The sequence below is a fragment of the Lampris incognitus genome, chromosome 7 (assembly GCF_029633865.1).
Source record: "Lampris incognitus isolate fLamInc1 chromosome 7, fLamInc1.hap2, whole genome shotgun sequence".
Taxonomy (NCBI): Eukaryota; Metazoa; Chordata; class Actinopteri; order Lampriformes; family Lampridae; genus Lampris; species Lampris incognitus.
In genome coordinates, this window is record NC_079217.1 from 65,737,900 (window position 1) to 65,758,934 (window position 21,035).

The 21,035-nt window shown below is 46.1% G+C and overlaps 1 protein-coding gene across 5 annotated transcripts in view; it reads left to right on the top strand.

The window, feature by feature from the left end:
- Positions 1-371: 371 nt before the first annotated feature.
- Positions 372-21,035, top strand: part of abcc5 (ATP-binding cassette, sub-family C (CFTR/MRP), member 5) — a 48,886-nt gene continuing 28,222 nt past the window's right edge. For all 5 annotated transcript variants that reach the window (XR_008810540.1, XM_056284113.1, XM_056284115.1 and 2 more), the window contains exons 1-9: positions 372-544; positions 2,071-2,238; positions 11,428-11,564; positions 17,011-17,166; positions 17,358-17,502; positions 18,581-18,814; positions 18,970-19,143; positions 19,367-19,514; positions 19,722-19,870. Coding sequence is in view for 4 of the 5 variants with exons in the window: in XM_056284113.1 (XP_056140088.1) it covers positions 2,140-2,238; positions 11,428-11,564; positions 17,011-17,166; positions 17,358-17,502; positions 18,581-18,814; positions 18,970-19,143; positions 19,367-19,514; positions 19,722-19,870 (1,242 nt within the window). In the remaining variant the exon portion in view is untranslated. The remainder of the gene's footprint in view (positions 545-2,070; positions 2,239-11,427; positions 11,565-17,010; positions 17,167-17,357; positions 17,503-18,580; positions 18,815-18,969; positions 19,144-19,366; positions 19,515-19,721; positions 19,871-21,035) is intronic.

Sequence of the window (21,035 nt, forward strand, 5' to 3'; positions counted from 1 at the left end):
CATGTACCTTCACCAGATCACAAACCCTCCAGTAAAGGACAGTAAAGAAGTAAAGAGTAAAGAATCAGTTCAGAAGAAAACCAGAACACATGTACCTTCACCAGATCACAGTCCCTCCAGTAAAGAAACCGCCAGTCCCGCAGGGAGCTACGTCACCACCAGGTCGTTAAACTTACACTACGTTATTTCTGGTTATGTTGATTTACTACTAATATTATGTATTAACTTGTTGTTATGACGTTAAGCAACGGTTTCGTTAGGCAGCGCCCCTAGCGGCGAAGGTTATACTGCAGCATCAATGTAAACACAGGAAATAACGAGCTAGCGCTCGGAGAGGCTGTGGAGCGGCACGACTCCCGACCGTTGTGGGAAATGTAGTTTTTATTGGGGGCTTCCGCTGTATCCCGGCGGTTTCCGCGGGGTTTGTATAGAACTACATCTCCCGCGCTGCATGCCGGGAGCCGCTGGTCCCCCGCAGCCCGATAAAGAAGTTGTTTTCCCTGCGATGCTGCTGAAGGAAACCCGGCTGAGGAAGGAGGCGCAGGTACACGCACCTCTGCTGAAACACACCTTTACTACAACACGCTGATCACGACGGCTTTCTCTTAGCCTCCTGTGGCGCGCTAGAGTGAAAGGCTTTCTGCTCCGGCGGTATTTCCCGGGTTCGGTTCTGTCACGGTTCGGTCCGCTCGGCGTCTCGTTCGCGTCATCTCGGATTCTACACGTTTAACCACTGACGCGTTGTGTTGTTGTACCTCACGCGCTGACGTCCACCTGAGGAGCGCGCGTCCAGACAGCTCTCATTCTGCACCTTTCCTTTCCTTTCCCGTCTTCCTCGTCATCCCGGCGTCCGAGACTACATCATCCTCATCAACCTCATCATCATTACATTTATAGAGCGTGAGACTACATCATCTTCATCCTGTTCCTCATCACCATTACATTTATAGAGCGCGAGACTACATCATCCTCATCCTCATCACATTTGCAGAGCGCGAGACTACATCATCCTCATCATCCTCATTACATTAATAGAGCGCGAGACTACATCCTCATCCTCATTACATTTATAGAACGCGAGACAACATCATCCTCATCATCATTACATTTATAGAGCGTGAGACTAGATCATCTTCGTCCTCTTCCTCATCACCATTACATTTATAGAGCGCGAGACTACATCATCCTCATCCTCATCACATTTGCAGAGCGCGAGACTACATCATCCTCATCATCCTCATTACATTAATAGAGCGCGAGACTACATCCTCATCCTCATTACATTTATAGAGCGCGAGACTACATCATCCTCATCATCATTACATTTATAGAGCGTGAGACTACATCATCTTCATCCTCTTCCTCATCACCATTACATTTATAGAGCGAGAGACTACATCATCCTCATCACATTTACAGAGCGCGAGACTACATCATCCTCATCATCCTCATTACATTAATAGAGCGCGAGACTACATCCTCATCCTCATTACATTTATAGAGCGCGAGACTACATCATCCTCTTCCTCATCCTCATCACATTTGCAGAGCGCGAGACTACATCATCCTCATCATCCTCATTACATTAATAGAGCGCGAGACTACATCCTCATCCTCATTACATTTATAGAGCGCGAGACTACATCATCCTCTTCCTCATCATCATTACACTTATAGAGCGTGAGACGACATCATCCTCCTCTTTCTCATCATCATTACATTTATAGAGCGTGAGACTACATCCTTCTCCTCCTCCTCCTCATCACATTTATAGAGTGCTTCTCCAGACAGCCAGAGTGCGTCACCTGGCAGGTGTGGGTTCAGAACGCTGTGTGGGAGGTCCGGTGTGGGAGGTCCTGTGGGAGGTCCGGCGTGGGAGGTCCTGTGGGAGGTCCGGCGTGGGAGGTCCGTCAGTCTGTTGTGCAGCTGGCCTGCAGCTGGTCAGTGGCGACAGTGTTGGTGATTCTTCTCAGCTAGCCGGAGCTTAACACTGTGTCGGTTAGTGTTTTGCATGACTGGGATCGTCTCTGGCACGATGAGGATAACTGACGGTCTGTTTCCTCCCTCCAGCCATAGCAGCACCGGGTTCTCCAGCTGAAGAAGGGTGAAAGGTCACAGCTCCTATGTTGGTGACGGAAGATGAGAGGACATGACTCTGGCAGGGACGAGCGGGGGTCGGTGTCCTCCTACCGGCTGGCACCACCACACAGCGAGACTTCACCAGACGCCGAGGTCCAGGTGAGAGACGGGTCTGGCCCGGAGCCTACTAGATCCAAAACGGTTTACACCTTGAGACAGACAGACAGACAGACAGACAGACAGACAGACAGACAGACAGACAGGCAGGCAGACAGACAGACAGACTGGCAGGCAGGCAGGCAGACAGACAGACAGACAGGCAGACAGACAGACTGGCAGGCAGGCAGGCAGACAGGCAGGCAGACAGACAGACAGGCAGACAGACAGGCAGACAGACAGGCAGACAGACAGGCAGACAGACAGGCAGACAGACAGACAGACAGACTGGCAGGCAGACAGGCAGACTGGCAGGTGATCATGACACAGGCAGAGGAGTTGTGTGTTGTTTTCCTTGTGGTGGTACTTGGTTTCATGAGGTGTTGGGGGGTCTTGCTCAGTGGCATGTGGGCAGTGTTGTCTGCTGTCGGCGGGGGACCTTCAACCTTGTGGGGTGCTAGCTGTTAACCTGTCCTGTCATGACTCACTTCTCCTCATGCTGACCCTCTACACACACACACACACACACACACACACACTCACACTCCCCGCTGCTCAGCTTTGTTTACATAACTAAACCCCACCCCCATTTTGATGGACAGCACAAGGGGCCAATGGGCCGCTGGCAGCAGTGATGCATCAGGCATCGGGGCAGGGGATTGGCTGAGCTGTGGTAAATGGGCGTGACGTCAGAGCGTCTGCAACGTGAGCCACGAAACGTGATCAGTGCTGTGTGTGTGTGTGTGTGTGTGTGTGTGTGTGTGTGTGTGTGTGTGTGTGTGTGTGTGTGTGTGTGTGTGTGAGGGAGGGAGGGAGGGGAAGAGGAGGGTGGGCTGTTCTGCACATGCTCAGATCCAGCTCAGGGGTGCAGGGCAGAGCAGACAGCCAGCCTCTGGTTGAGTTTGTGTCTCCTCTTCTTGTTTGTGGTCATGATGTAAAATGGTGATGTAATCACCCTGACACACCAGTCACTCTCACAGGCGTCTCACTTCATCCTCTCACTTCATCCTCTCACTTCTTTCTCTCACTTAATTCTCTCACTTCATCCTCTCACTTCTTTCCCTCACTTCATCCTCTCCCTTCATCCTCTCACTTCGTTCTCTCACTTTATTCTCTCACTTCATTCTTTCACTTTATTCTCTCACTTTATTCTCTCCCTTCATTCTCTCACTTCATTCTTTCACTTTATTCTCTCACTTCATTCTCTCACTTCATCCTCTCCCTTCATCCTCTCACTTCGTTCTCTCACTTTATTCTCTCACTTCATTCTTTCACTTTATTCTCTCACTTTATTCTCTCCCTTCATTCTCTCACTTCATCCTCTCACTTCATTCTCTCACTTCATTCTCTCACTTCATTCTTTCACTTTATTCTCTCACTTCATTCTTTCACTTTATTCTCACTTTATCCTCTCACTTCATTCTCTCACTTCATCCTCTCACTTCATTCTCTCACTTCATCCTCTCACTTCATTCTCTCACTTCATCCTCTCACTTTATTCTCTCACTTCATTCTCTCCCTTCATCCTCTCACTTCTTTCTCTCACTTCATTCTCTCACTTCATCCTCTCACTTCTTTCCCTCACTTCATCCTCTCACTTCATTCTGTCACTTCATTCTCTCACTTCGTCCTCTCACTTCATTCTCTCACTTTATTCTCTCCCTTCATTCTCTCACTTCATCCTCTCCCTTCATTCACTCCCTTCATCCTCTCACATCATCCTCTCACTTCATTCTCTCACTTTATTCTCTCCCTTCATTCTCTCACTTCATTCTGTCACTTCATTCTCTCCCTTTATCCTCTCACTTCTTTCTCTCACTTCATTCTCTCACTTCATCCTCTCACTTCTTTCCCTCACTTCATCCTCTCACTTCATTCTCTCACTTTATTCTCTCCCTTCATTCTCTCACTTCATCCTCTCCCTTCATTCACTCCCTTCATCCTCTCACTTCATTCTCTCCCTTCATCCTCTCACTTCATTCTCTCACTTTATCCTCACAGGTGTGATGCTGGATGTGTTGTTCAGTTATGTGCTGATAACAGTGATTATAATCATCATAATGAGAGGGTGTAGTGCTTCTCATCTGCAGAGACAGATCCCACAGCGCTCCACACATAAGACTACACCCACAGATAAGACTGCATCCACACATAAGACTGCACCCACAGATAAGACTACACCCACAGATAAGACTGCATCCACACATAAGACTACACCCACACATAAGACTACACCCACACATAAGACTGTATCCACACATACGTAAGACTACACCCACAGATAAGACTGCATCCACACATAAGACTACACCCACACATAAGACTACACCCACACATAAGACTACACCCACAGATAAGACTGCATCCACACATACGTAAGACTACACCCACAGATAAGACTGCACCCACAGATAAGACTACACCCACAGATAAGACTGCATCCACAGATGAAACTACACCCACACATAGGACTACACCCACACATAAGACTACACCCACAGATAAGACTGTATCCACACATAAGACTACACCCACAGATAAGACTGCATCCACACATAAGACTACATCCACACATAAGACTACACCCACAGATAAGACTGCATCCACACATAAGACTGCATCCACACATAAGACTGCACCCACACATAAGACTGCATCCACACATAAGACTCCATCCACACATAAGACTACACCCACAGATAAGACTACACCCACAGATAAGACTGCATCCACAGATAAGACTGCACCCACAGATAAGACTGCATCCACACATAAGACTACACCCACACATAAGACTGCATCCACACATAAGACTACACCCACACATAAGACTGCATCCACACATAAGACTGCATCCACACATAAGACTGCATCCACACATAAGACTACATCCACAGATAAGACTACACCCACAGATAAGACTGCATCCACACATAAGACTACACCCACACATAAGACTACACCCACACATAAGACTGCATCCACACATAAGACTACACCCACACATAAGACTACATCCACACATAAGACTACACCCACAGATAAGACTACACCCACACATAAGACTGCACCCACAGATAAGACTGCATCCACACATAAGACTACACCCACAGATGAGACTGCATCCACACATAAGACTACACCCACAGATAAGACTGCATCCACACATAAGACTGCATCCACACATAAGACTGCATCCACACATAAGACTACACCCACAGATGAGACTGCATCCACACATAAGACTGCATCCACAGATAAGACTACATCCACACATAAGACTACACCCACAGATAAGACTACACCCACACATAAGACTGCACCCACAGATAAGACTGCATCCACACATAAGACTACACCCACAGATGAGACTGCATCCACACATAAGACTACACCCACAGATAAGACTGCATCCACAGATAAGACTACATCCACACATAAGACTACACCCACAGATAAGACTGCATCCACACATAAGACTGCATCCACACATAAGACTGCACCCACACATAAGACTGCATCCACACATAAGACTCCATCCACACATAAGACTACACCCACAGATAAGACTACACCCACAGATAAGACTGCATCCACAGATAAGACTGCACCCACAGATAAGACTGCATCCACACATAAGACTGCATCCACACATAAGACTGCATCCACACATAAGACTGCATCCACAGATAAGACTGCATCCACAGATAAGACTACATCCACACATAAGACTACACCCACAGATAAGACTGCATCCACACATAAGACTGCATCCACACATAAGACTGCACCCACACATAAGACTGCATCCACACATAAGACTCCATCCACACATAAGACTACACCCACAGATAAGACTACACCCACAGATAAGACTGCATCCACAGATAAGACTGCACCCACAGATAAGACTGCATCCACACATAAGACTACACCCACACATAAGACTGCATCCACACATAAGACTACACCCACACATAAGACTGCATCCACACATAAGACTGCATCCACACATAAGACTGCATCCACACATAAGACTGCATCCACACATAAGACTACATCCACAGATAAGACTACACCCACAGATAAGACTGCATCCACACATAAGACTACACCCACACATAAGACTACACCCACACATAAGACTGCATCCACACATAAGACTACACCCACACATAAGACTGCATCCACACATAAGACTGCATCCACACATAAGACTGCATCCACACATAAGACTACACCCACAGATAAGACTGCATCCACAGATAAGACTACATCCACACATAAGACTACACCCACAGATAAGACTACACCCACACATAAGACTGCACCCACAGATAAGACTGCATCCACACATAAGACTACACCCACAGATGAGACTGCATCCACACATAAGACTACACCCACAGATAAGACTGCATCCACACATAAGACTGCATCCACACATAAGACTGCATCCACACATAAGACTACACCCACAGATGAGACTGCATCCACACATAAGACTGCATCCACAGATAAGACTACATCCACACATAAGACTACACCCACAGATAAGACTACACCCACACATAAGACTGCACCCACAGATAAGACTGCATCCACACATAAGACTACACCCACAGATGAGACTGCATCCACACATAAGACTACACCCACAGATAAGACTGCATCCACAGATAAGACTACATCCACACATAAGACTACACCCACAGATAAGACTACACCCACACATAAGACTGCACCCACAGATAAGACTGCATCCACACATAAGACTACACCCACAGATGAGACTGCATCCACACATAAGACTACACCCACAGATAAGACTGCATCCACAGATAAGACTGCACCCACACATAAGACTGCATCCACACATAAGACTCCATCCACACATAAGACTACACCCACAGTGACTTACTGTAGAGTAACAGTCATTTACTGGACATGTTGTAGTCAGCAGATGGAGCAACAGTGCAGCGTTCATCATCATGTGACACATCATGTGACACAGAGTCATAAATAATGATCATGTGACACAGAGTCATACATCATGATCATGTGACACAGAGTCATAAATAATGATCATGTGACACAGAGTCATACATCATGATCATGTGACACAGAGTCATAAATAATGATCATGTGACACAGAGTCATACATCATGATCATGTGACACAGAGTCATAAATAATGATCATGTGACACAGAGTCATAAATAATGATCATGTGACACAGAGTCATACATCATGATCATGTGACACAGAGTCATAAATAATGATCATGTGACACAGAGTCATAAATAATGATCATGTGACACAGAGTCATACATCATGATCATGTGACACAGAGTCATAAATAATGATCATGTGACACAGAGTCATACATCATGATCATGTGACACAGAGTCATAAATAATGATATCCAATGAACACACCAAACCCAACCCCTGTCACTTCACTGAGGATGTGTGTGTGTGTGTGTGTGTGTGTGTGTGTGTGTGTGTGTGTGTGCTCTCTTGTTAGCGTCATGTTAGAGATGACTGAGGAGGATGTCGAGCTGGGTGTTGATGTGCACTTGGACTACCAACATGAGGGTCGGCGGTTCAAATCCCCATGTGACCTCCGGCTTGGTCAGGCCATGTCTGCGGGTGGGGAGCCGGATGTGAAGAGCAGGGTAATTGGCCAAGTACACTTGGGGAGAAAAAAAGGGGGGTTAAAAAGAAAGTGCACTTGGACTGGTTGTTACCCAGCATGCTCTCTGTCCACTGGACTGGTGGGCAGCATGAAGCCTCGCTGGTGCAGGAGGAAGTGCTCTCATGTGGAGGAGTCTCTTTCAGAGGAGGAACAACAGAAGCCCTTTTTTCTCACCGAAACATTCAAATTCATTTAAACACACTAACGAAGAGTATTTAGAGCAACGCTTCTCTGCCCAGCACAACCAGTCTCCTATCAGAACCAGTACCGATACCAGCACAACCAGTCTCCTATCAGCACCGTCTCCTATCAGTACCAGTACCGGTACCAGTACAACCAGTCTCCTATCAGCACCAGTACTGGTACCAGCACAACCAGTCTCCTATCAGCACCGTCTCCTGTCAGAACCAATACTGGGACCAGCACAACCAGTCTCCTATCAGCACTGTCTCCTATCAGCACCAGTACTGGTACCAGCACAACCAGTCTCCTATCAGCACCGTCTCCTGTCAGAACCAATACCGGTACCAGTACAACCAGTCTCCTATCAGCACCAGTACTGGTACCAGCACAACCAGTCTCCTATCAGCACTGTCTCCTATTAGCACCAGTACTGGTACCAGCACAACCAGTCTCCTATCAGCACCGTCTCCTGTCAGAACCAATACTGGGACCAGCACAACCAGTCTCCTATCAGCACCAGTACCAGTACCAGTATCGGTGCCAGTAACAGTGTCAGTACCGGTACCGGTACCAGTGACCTTTGGGAGACTCCACTGATTCAGATTTGGATCCTCTTTATATTGAACAACACCTCCATTTAAAGCAGTGGGGGAACCAAACAAGACATGATAAGTCTTTTCTAAAATCCTCCCAACATGGACGAGACAGAGACAAGTCCAGCTCTCTTAACTGCTGTGTGTGCGTGTGTGTGTCTGTGTGTGTGTGTGTGTGTGTGTGTGTGTGTGTGTGCGTTAGGTGACTCAGCAATACATTGAGGTGTGTGTTTCATGAGCATCATAGGAAAGCTCGTGTGAACACATGACACCCCCTCGCACTACTTCTAAACAATTCCTCTTCTGTGTGTGCCTACCTCAGAAGTTAGACGTCGATGGTCTTGTCAGCGCCCCCCGGTGGTATTGATTGGTGTTCGAATCACACTGGTCTTTGGTGTTCATGTGACTTTCACGTCTTCTCGTGTGGACGTTCAGTCGTGACCAGACTCCGCATGTTAAACAGCCTTTCTGTTGTACTCTTTCTGTTGTAGTCTTTCTGTTATGGTCTTTCTGTTGTAGTCTTTCTGTTGTGGTCTTTCTGTTATGGTCTTTCTGTTATAGTCTTTCTGTTGTACTCTTTCTGTTATAGTCTTTCTGTTGTAGTCTTTCTGTTGTGGTCTTTCTGTTGTAGTCTTTCTGTTTTAGTCTTTCTGTTGTAGTCTTTCTGTTATGGTCTTTCTGTTGTAGTCTTTCTGTTGTACTCTTTCTATTATAGTCTTTCTGTTGTAGTCTTTCTGTTATGGTCTTTCTGTTGTACTCTTTCTGTTATGGTCTTTCTGTTATAGTCTTTCTGTTGTAGTCTTTCTGTTATGGTCTTTCTGTTGTACTCTTTCTGTTATGGTCTTTCTGTTGTAGTCTTTCTGTTGTAATCTTTCTGTTATAGTCTTTCTGTTATAGTCTTTCTGTTATAGTCTTTCTGTTATAGTCTTTCTGTTGTAGTCTTTCTGTTATAGTCTTTCTGTTGTAGTCTTTCGGTTATAGTCTTTCTGTTGTAGTCTTTCTGTTGTAGTCTTTCTGTTATGGTCTTTCTGTTGTAGTCTTTCTGTTATAGTCTTTCTGTTATGGTCTTTCTGTTATAGTCTTTCTGTTGTAGTCTTTCTGTTGTGGTCTTTCTGTTATAGTCTTTCTGTTATAGTCTTTCTGTTGTAGTCTTTCTGTTGTGGTCTTTCTGTTATAGTCTTTCTGTTATGGTCTTTCTGTTATAGTCTTTCTGTTATGGTCTTTCTGTTATGGTCTTTCTGTTGTAGTCTTTCTGTTGTAGTCTTTCTGTTATAGTCTTTCTGTTGTAGTCTTTCTGTTATGGTCTTTCTGTTATGGTCTTTCTGTTGTAGTCTTTCTGTTATAGTCTTTCTGTTATAGTCTTTCTGTTGTGGTCTTTCTGTTGTGGTCTTTCTGTTATAGTCTTTCTGTTGTATTCTTTCTGTTATAGTCTTTCTGTTGTAGTCTTTCTGTTGTAGTCTCTCTGTTATAGTCTTTCTGTTATAGTTGTAGTCTTTCTGTTGTATTCTTTCTGTTGTAGTCTTTCTGTTATAGTCTTTCTGTTATAGTCTTTCTGTTGTAGTCTTTCTGTTATAGTCTTTCTGTTGTAGTCTCTATTATAGTCATTCTGTTATAGTTGTAGTCTTTCTGTTGTAGTCTTACTGTTATGGTCTTTCTGTTAGTCTTTCTGTTGTAGTCTTTCTGTTGTGGTCTTTCTGTTATAGTCTTTCTGTTGTATTCTTTCTGTTATAGTCTTTCTGTTGTAGTCTTTCTGTTGTAGTCTTTCTGTTGTAGTCTCTCTGTTATAGTCTCTATTATAGTCTTTCTGTTATAGTTGTAGTCTTTCTGTTGTATTCTTTCTGTTGTAGTCTTTCTGTTATAGTCTTTCTGTTGTAGTCTTTCTGTAATAGTCTCTCTGTTGTAGTCTCTATTATAGTCATTCTGTTATAGTTGTAGTCTTTCTGTTGTAGTCTTACTGTTATAGTCTTTCTGTTGTAGTCTTTCTGTTATAGTCTCTCTGTTGTAGTCTCTATTATAGTCTTTCTGTTATAGTTGTAGTCTTTCTGTTGTAGTCTTACTGTTATAGTCTTTCTGTTGTAGTTTTTCTGTTATAGTCTTTCTGTTGAAGTCTCTATGAACTATGTGTTCTCAGCCAGTTTCCAGCAGAGGCAGTCAGAGATTTCTCTTTTCTCTCAGTTCACTTTCTTGTCATCGTTGATGATCTCTCAGATCATTCATGTGGACTGCAGGTTGCAGCACCATGGTCCCGTTGCCTGCCAACACGGGGATCGCCAGATTGAGTCCCTGTGTTACCTCCGGGTTGATTGAGCATCCCTACAGACACAATTGGCTGTGTCTGTGGGTGGGAAGCCAGATGTGGGTATGTGTCCTGGTCACTGCACTAGCACCTCCTCTGGTCGGTCAGGGCACCTGTTCGGGGGGGGGGGGGAACTGGGGGGAAGAGCATGATCCTCCCATGCGCTACATCCCCCTGGTGAAAGTCTTCACTGTCAGGTGAAAAGAAGTGGCTGGCGACTCCACATGTATCAGAGGAGACATGTAGTAGTCTGCAGTCCTCCCCAGATCAGCAGAGCGGGTAGAGCAGAGACTGGGATGGCTCGGAAGAGTGGGGTGATTGGCCGGATACAATTGGGGAGAAAAAGGGGCAAACCCCCCCCCCCCCCAAAAAAAAACAAAAACAAAACAGTTAACTCCTTAACTCAGTCATGTTTTGTTTTCAGGATGCGTTGGAGACGGCGGGCCGGGCCGAAGGCGGCCTGTCTCTGGTCCAAAATGGAAAACATCGAGAGGACGAATCGCCACGCAGCAAATACCAAGACAGCGTCCGACAGTTTAAACCCATCCGCAGTACCAGCAAGTATGACTGACAGTCACAGAAATACATATATACACACACACACACACACATATACACACACAAACACAAACTCTCTCTCACACACCATTGTCATCGGCAGTCACTCGGGTTCGAGTATGACTGTCCTCCTTCTTGGTCCTTGTGGGTCTTCAGGTGGGTGTAGAGGCCAGTCCTGGAGCTGCATATTTTGGGGCAATATGGGCAAGGGTGTGAAGAAGTGGTTGTGGATGTGGTTTGGGCCTTTCTGGTAACTCGCTCCTTTCGGAGTCTGTGCTTGTTTTCAGTAGCACAGTGGAGGTCATGGTGGTAGTGGCCAGCACCCTCATGGACAGCCAGTCTCCAGACCTCCGTGTTTTTTGCTGCTTGTTCCCAGGTGTTAAAGTCAATGCCAAACCTTTTGATGTGGGTCTTGATGTTATCTTTCTATCACTTCTTTTGTCCTGCTGGGGCACGGTGTCCTGTCACGAGCTGAGAGTAAAGGACTTGTTTTGGGAGGTGAGACTCAGACATCGTGGGGCACGGCGTCCTGTCACAAGCTGAGAGTAAAGGACTTGTTTTGGGAGGTGAGAGTGAGACATGTGGAGGACATGGCCAGTCCATCTCAGCTGATGTTGTGCGATGGTGGCAGTTATAGTGGGCATGTTGGCCTCCTCGAGGACACTGAAGTTGTTGCGCTTATCCTCCCAGCTGATCTTAAGGATCTTCCTGAGGCATCGCTGTTGGTATGCCTCTAGTGCCTTCAGGTGTCCATCCTGGACATCTGAAGGCATCCTTGAGGTGGCCTCTAGTGCCTTCAGGTGTCCATATCTGGTCCAGGTTTCTGACCCATACAGTAGGGTGTGCAGCACCACCACTTTGTACGCCAGAATTTTTGTTCTGCACTGAAGATCATGGTTTTCAAAAACCCTTTTACTCAATCTTGAGAAGGCCCAGCTGACACAATTGAGACGATGGTGTATTTCAATGTCAATGTTGGCTTTGGAGGAGAGAAGCCTGCCAAGATATGGGAACTGTTCTACGTTTTCAAGTCTAGTGTTGTCTGCAGAGATGGATAGAGGCAGAGCAGGCATATTTCTGTTGGGTGGGGGTTGGTAGAGGATATGGGTCTTTTTTATGTCAATGGCCAGGCCAAGCTGCTTGTATGCCTTCGCAAAGGCATCCAGTATGCTCTGTAGTTCCTCTTCTACGAGGGACACTAAGGCATTGTCATCGGTGTACTGCAGCTCTATGATGGATGTGGTGGTGGTTTTACTTTTAGCCCTGAATCTGTTAATGTTCAGAAGATTCCCATCAGTCCTGTATATGATTTCAACTCCCTGAGGCAGATTTGGACTCGTGAGGTGGTGGATGGTAGCAATGAATAAAGAGAACAGGGTTGGGGCAATGACACAGCCTTGTTTAACTCGTGTGTGAGTCTTGAAGGACTCTGTCTCATCTCCATAACTGCTGATTACTTGAGCTGACATATTATCATGTAGTAGTGGTAGTACTATGATATATTTGTCAGGACAGCCTATTTTTGACAGAACTAGCCAGAGTGCCTGGCGGTTTACGGAATCAAAAGCTTTGGTTAAGTCTACAAAGGCCATATACAATGGCTGATTCTGTTCCTGGACTTTTTCTTGGAGTTAGCAAGCGGTAAAAATTATGGCCATGGTGCCTCTGTAAGGATGAAAACCGCTCTGGGATTCTGGAAGAATTTTCTCTGATATATTTCCTCTCCCTTCCTTTTCACCCTCTACACCACGGACTTCCAACTACCACACAGAGTCCTGCCATCTTCAGAAGTTCTCTGATGATTCCGCTATAGTCGATGCATCAGTAAGGGCGAGGAGGCTGAGTACAGGGCTGTGGTGGGAAACTTTGTCACATGGTGTGAGTGGAACCATCTGCAGCTCAACTTGACTAAGACAAAGGAGCTGGTTTGTTGATCTGAGGAGGGACATGACTCCACTGACCCCTGTCTCCATCCAGGGGGTCAGTGTGGACACTGGAATACTACAAGTACCTGGGGGTGTATATAGACAATAAATTGGACTGGGCTAAGAACACTGATGCCCTCTACAAGAAGGGACAGAGCCGTCTCTACTTTTTGAGGAGGCTGAGATCCTTCAGCATCTGCCAGACAATGCTCAGGATGTGGTATGAATCTGTGGTGGCTAGTGCGCTCCTGTTTGCTGTTGTGTGTTGGAGCAGCAGATCGAGGGTAGGAGATGCAAACAGGCTTAATAAACTGATCCGCAAGGCCGGTTACATTGTGGGGGTGGAACTGGATTCTCTGGCGGCAGTTTCTGAGAGGGGGATGCTATTCAAGTTATGTGCCATCATGGACAATGTCTCCCAACTATTCCATGACGTGCTGGTTGGGCACAAGAGTACTTTTAGTGATAGACTCATTCTGCCGAAATGCACTACAGAGTGCCACAAGAGGTAATTCCTGCCTGTGGCCATCAAATTTTACAACTCATCCCTCTTTACAACTCATCCCACTTTACAACTCATCCCAGCCAATTGTGTCTGTAGGGACGCCCAACCTAGCTGGACGTAACACGGGGATTCAAACCGGCAATCCCCGTGTTGATAGGCAATGGAATAGACCGCTATGCAATGTTGCGAAGGTGGTAGAAGGAGGATTTGACCATTTGGCGGATATAGGGCTCAAGGGAGAGGGTGGGATCAAGGATCACACCAAGGTTGCGTGCCTGGGAGGAAGGGGAGACAGTAGTGCCATCGATCGTGAGTGTGAGGTTGTTGATTTGGCTGAGAGTGGACTTGGAGTCAATGAAGAGGAGTTCAGTTTTGTCACTGTTGAGTTTTTGAGGAGGTTTTGCTGCATCCAGACTTTAATTGCAGACAGACAGGAGTCGATGTGAGAGAGGGGTGGATTGTGAGGGGATTTGGTGCTGAGGTACACTACCGTTCAAAAGTTTGGGATCACCCAAACAATTTTGTGTTTTCCATGAAAAGTCACACTTATTCACCACCATATGTTGTGAAATGAATAGAAAATAGAGTCAAGACATTGACAAGGTTAGAAATAATGATTTGTATTTGAAAAAGATTTTTTTTACATCAAACTTTGCTTTCGTCAAAGAATCCTCCATTTGCAGCAATTACAGCATTGCAGACCTTTGGCATTCTAGCTGTTAATTTGTTGAGGTAATCTGGAGAAATTGCACCCCACGCTTCCAGAAGCAGCTCCCACAAGTTGGATTGGTTGGATGGGCACTTCTTTGAGCAGATTGAGTTTCTGGAGCATCACATTTGTGGGGTCAATTAAACGCTCAAAATGGCCAGAAAAAGAGAACTTTCATCTGAAACTCGACAGTCTATTCTTGTTCTTAGAAATGAAGGCTATTCCATGCGAGAAATTGCTAAGAAATTGAAGATTTCCTACACCGGTGTGTACTACTCCCTTCAGAGGACAGCACAAACAGGCTCTAACCAGAGTAGAAAAAGAAGTGGGAGGCCGCGTTGCACAACTGAGCAAGAAGATAAGTACATTAGAGTCTCTAGTTTGAGAAACAGACGCCTCACAGGTCCCCAACTGGCATCTTCATTAAATAGTACCTGTTAGAGCCTGTTTGTGCTGTCCTCTGAAGGGAGTAGTACACACCGGTGTAGGAAATCTTCAATTTCTTAGCAATTTCTCGCATGGAATAGCCTTCATTTCTAAGAACAAGAATAGACTGTCGAGTTTCAGATGAAAGTTCTCTTTTTCTGGCCATTTTGAGCGTTTAATTGACCCCACAAATGTGATGCTCCAGAAACTCAATCTGCTCAAAGAAGTGCCCATCCAACCAATCCAACTTGTGGGAGCTGCTTCTGGAAGCGTGGGGTGCAATTTCTCCAGATTACCTCAACAAATTAACAGCTAGAATGCCAAAGGTCTGCAATGCTGTAATTGCTGCAAATGGAGGATTCTTTGACGAAAGCAAAGTTTGATGTAAAAAAAATCTTTTTCAAATACAAATCATTATTTCTAACCTTGTCAATGTCTTGACTCTATTTTCTATTCATTTCACAACATATGGTGGTGAATAAGTGTGACTTTTCATGGAAAACACGAAATTGTTTGGGTGATCCCAAACTTTTGAACGGTAGTGTATATAATAGCATCAAATCAACCCATCCTAGCTGTGATCTGTGTAGCCAGGGGCAGTGGGGACTGCCACCTTCATGCTGCACCCGGGGACCAACTCCAGTTCCTTTCCTATTGCCTTGGTCATGGGCACAGACAGGAGTATAAACCCTAACATGCATGTTTCGTTTGATGGTGGAGGAAACCCACCACAGACATGGGGAGAACATGCAAACTCCACACAGAGGAAGGCCTGGGATGACCCCCAAGGTTGGACAACCCCGGGGTTCGAACCCAGGACCTTTTTGCTGTGAGGCAACAGCACTAACCACTGGACCACCGTGTTGCCAGGCTTGCCTCTTGATGTTGATGAAACAATGGATTTCCATCAAACCAATCTTGGTGGTTCGTCATCTTATGTCCAAGAGTGGTTTTACAGGTGCCAGTGATTGCAGTCCTGAGCATATCCAAGTGGCTTTCATTATCATCTGGATGCTGCTTGGGCTGACGTACTGAGCATGGCCTGGAATTGTTGACGAGAGGAGGTATCAGTAAATCTTTCGAGGTTGAGCTTTGGGTGGCTCTGCTTTTTCTGCACCCTTCTTTTCCAGTGAAGATGGATGCACAAGGTGGAGCGAATAAGGTGGTGGTCAGTCCAGCGGTCATCTGCACTGATGATTGCTCTGGTGTTAAGTGCCCCGCGTCGGTCTCTTTGACGGACTATAGTGTAGTCAACGAGGTGCCAGAAGTTAGAACAAGGGTGCTTCCAGCTTGTTTTAAATGTGTTCTTGTGGCAGAGGAGTGTGTTGGTGATGACGAGGTTGTGTTCTGAGCATGTTGTTAACAGCAGGATGCCATTGAAGTTTGTGTTTCCAACTCCCTTCCTGCCAATTATGCCTCTCCACAAGTTGCAATTTCGTCCCACTCTGGCATGGAAGTCTCCAAGCAGGACTAGCTTATCCTGCTTGGGGACTTTGTTGAGAACATTGTCCAGGTCGGCATAGAAGGTCTCCTTTACTTCATCTAGTGAGTCAAGTGTTGGAGCGAATGCACCGATGACAGTGATGCTTCGGTTATTTACAAGCGCCAGCCATATTGTCATCAGGTGTTCACTGATGCCCAGAGGAAGCTCAGCAAGGGGGCAAACGAGGCTGTTTTGGATGGCAAAGCCCACACCGTGGATCCTCTGTACGGCATAGCTCTTGGGATCATTAGTACACATAAGCTTCTCCATCACAGCGAGGTCAAGGTGGCAGTCCACACCGTGGTCAAGGTGGCAGTCCACACACACACACACACACACACACACACACAAACATTCCAGGTTACGTTTTCCTCACACACTTCCTGTTCTCTCTCCTCCAGACACCAGCATCCTGTTGATAATGCAGGACTGTTTTCCTTCATGACATTTAATTGGCTGACTCCTCTGGTGGTACACGCCCACAAGAAGAGACAGCTGCTCTTGGAGGATGTCTGGCCTGTGTCACCAAGGGAGAGTTGCCATGTCAACCGTCTCAGGTTAGTGAAGCTCAGACTGAAACAGAACATCTGATCTGAGGTCAAATCCAACGGGTTTTTTTGTTCTGTTTGAGATTCTGATGCCTTCATCATGTATCTATGTCACATCTACTGTGTGTGTGTGCGTGTGTGTGTTTGTGTGTGTGTGTGTGTGTGTGTGTGTGCGTGCGTGCGCGTGTGTGTATGTGCAGGCTGACAGCCCTCTGGGAATCGGAGGTGAGGTTAAAAGGGGACCAGGCGTCTCTCTGTAAGGTGGTTTGGTCTTTCTGTCGAACCCGTCTTCTTCTCTCCATCCTCTGCCTCACTGTCACCCAGCTGGCCGGCTTCAGTGGCCCGGTGAGTACCTGCTCAGCCAGAACCAAAAGCTGAACCAGAACCATAAACACAACCACTGTCTCTGATGGAAACGCACGTCTCGTCTTCGGTTGTGTCTCAGACAGATGTGAATCTGGACACTTGAGAGGTTCATGATGTGATGAACATCCTGATGATGAACGTTGAGACATCCTGATGACTCAGTGAGGTGTGACATGATGCAAAGCCACGCGTTGAAATGGCGTCATGTTAAAATCAATTTTAAAGTTTTACATGAGATGGCCACAGCGTTAAGCTAGGTCTGTTATCGACCCACTTGCAAACGTTTGGCAACATTAGCTATAGCAAGCTACATTCTACACACTGTTAAGTTCTGTGAAAAAGCCTGGAATTGGGCCTCTGGGTGGCGTGGTGGTCTATTCCGTTGCCTACCAACACGGAGATCATACCTTCGAATGCCCGTGTTACCTCCGGCTTGGTCGGGCATCCCTACAGACACAATTGGCCGTGTCTGTGGGTGGGAAGCCGGATGTGGGTATGTGTCGTGGTCGCTGCACTAGCGCCTCCTCTGGTCAGTTGGGGCGCCTGTTCGGAGGGGTAGTGAACCGGCGATCCCTGTGTTGGTAGGCAACGGAATAGACCGCTACGCTACCCGGACACCCCCTGTACAAACTTTTAAATGTGTGAAGCTGTACAAATACTAAGGCTTGCTCTGTCGTCGTCCATCTGGCCTCAGCTCAGAAGTAGTGCTAACATAGTGAGGAGTATTCGCAATTATGCTGTTTTGTTTTTATGCATTTGCAATTGTAAATTGTGGGAATTTTTCTGGGAATTGAACCTCTAGCACACTGGAACAATTTGACATTGAGCCTCCTTAGAAAATGTCTGACTCCTGGCGTTTCACCAACTATTAAACTGTGGAGTAGTTTGCTTTAAATTGGATGGTAAATGTGTTGGTGTGTTGACTGGCGCAGCTCTGGGAGTCTGATGGATGCTAAAAAAAAAGTTTGTTCACGTTTATAGAAGCAGATTCAAATCTATCTCTACTCTGATTGGTCGGTGGTGCTCTCAGTCATACTCCTTCCTGCTCCTCCTGTAGGCCTTTGTGGTGAGGCGCCTGTTGGAATACACCCAGCGGGAGCAGCCGGACCTCCTCTACGGCCTGCTGCTGGTTCTAGGCCTCCTCACCACAGAGCTGGTGCGCTCCTGGTCTTTGGCGCTGACCTGGGCACTCAACTACCGAACGGGCAGCCGCCTGAGAGCGGCGTTCCTCAGCATGGCCTTCCAGAAGATCCTGCGGCTCCGCAGCATCAGAGAAAAATCTCTGGGCCAGGTCAGTGTACTGATAACACACCCCAGAGAACTGGTTGTGACTGAGACCAGTCCAGGTCTCATAATGAGTGTTACTCACTGTCTGTCTGTCTGTCTGTCTGTCTGCCTGCCTGCCTGGCTGACTGTGTGTGTGTGTGTGTGTGTGTGTGTGTGAAGTTGGTTAACATGTGTTCCAGCGATGGTCAAAGGATGTTTGAGGCAGCAGCGGTGGGCAGTCTGTTAGCAGGGGGCCCTCTGGTGGCCGTGCTGGGCATGGCATACAACCTCTTCATACTGGGACCAACTTCACTGCTGGGTTCTGCTGTATTCATTTTATTCTACCCAACCATGGTAAATCTGTCTATCTATCGATCTATCTAGCTAGCTAGCTAGCAAGCTAGATAGCGAGAAAAGTAGCTATCTGTCTAGCTAGCTAGATAGATAGTAAGATAGCTACTTTTCTCATTGTCACATTTGAGATTATCATTCTTATTATGATTTTTGTTCTCTCTATCCAACAGGGTATCTATCTAGCTTGTAACCAGTTGTGTGTGTGTGTGTGTGTGTGTTGAAGATGTTTAGTTCCAGGCTGACTGCTTATTTCAGGAGGAAGGTAGTTGCTGTCACAGACAGACGAGTGCAGAAGATGAATGAGATTCTAAACAACATCAAGTTCATTAAAATGTACGCCTGGGTCAAAGCTTTCTGTCAGGACATTCGCCGTGAGTACTCACACACACACACACACACACACACTTCTCCATCATTTTTAAGTATAGAGACATGCACTTGACAGGTGTATTCTCATAGTTCATATTGTCCGGGAAGGAAAAAATATTTAACATGTCTAAAAAGTCTCTGTCATTATTTGTCTATCTATCTATTTGTCTATCTAATCTGTCTATCGTTGTGTCTGTCTGTCCCTCCAGGGATTCGTGAGGAGGAGCAGAAGCTTCTGGAACAGACAGGGTATTTCCAGAGCATCACTGTGGGCGTGGCTCCCATCGTTGTGGTGATCGCCAGCGTGGCAACGTTCTCCGCCCACATGCTGCTGGGATACGACCTGACAGCCGCTCAGGTTAAAGAAACATGACAAAACACCTTTCTGTCATTTCATTATCTGGTACCTCCGTCCTCACTGTTCATCTGGCCTCAGCTAACTGGCTCGCTGATCGATCTATGTATTTATCGATTGATTTGTCTTTGTATCTTTTCTGATAGGTTGGTATTTCTGTGCTCTTAAATCCCACCCACTCTTCTCTGCTCTCTTTCAGTCTGTCTATGTCTTGCTATCTGTTGGCATTCCAGGATGATAATTTTTTCCATTGTTTGTTGATGAGAGACAGACAGAAAGACAGGCTGAGAGACAGACGCAAAGACAGACAGTAAATGTGTGGCTTGGTTCTTGGCGTTCTGAACATTTGGAGGGAATCTGCTGATGTGTTTTCCTCTTTTACTTCTGCCTTTTTTTGCAACTGTAGTTTTTTCTACTGACAGGCAGGCCCCAGACTCTGAGGATTGGTAAAACATACTCATCAGTCACATTAGTTCTTAGGACTGGCATACCTCAGGGCGGCTGTCTCGGTCCCCTATTGTTCAGACTGTTTACACACGACTGTGTTGCCAAATATGACAACGGCAGCATCATTACATTTGCAGATGATGCCACAGTGATTGGACTAATAAGCGACAGTGATGAGAGGGCCTATAGGAGGGAAGTGGTAGATTTAACCACATGGTGCCATGATAACAACCTCCCTCTAAATGTCAATAAGATAAAAGAAATCATTGTTGACTTTAGAAAGATCAGAGAAAATCACTTTCCTATTTCTATCAATGGTTCATCTGTTGAAATTGAGGACAGTTTTAGATTTCTCTGTTTACACATCATAGACACCCTCACATGGTCTCAACACCAACTGCATCCTGAAAAGGCACAGCAGAGACTGTATTTTCTGAGGAACTTTTATGGCAGTAGCATGGAGAGTGTCTTGACAGGCTGTATCACAGTGTGGTTCAGCAACCTGACAGGTCAGGACTGCCAGAAAGGACTGTAAAGACAGCAGCAAAAATCACTGGCATGGAACTACCACAACTTCATAATATTTACACCACTCACTGCAAAAGGAAAGCCCAAAACATCATGAAGGACACCAGCTACTCTGCTCATGTTCTGTTCTCACTCCTTCCATCTAAAAAACACTACCGGAGCATCAAGTCACACACCACCCGCACCCATATGT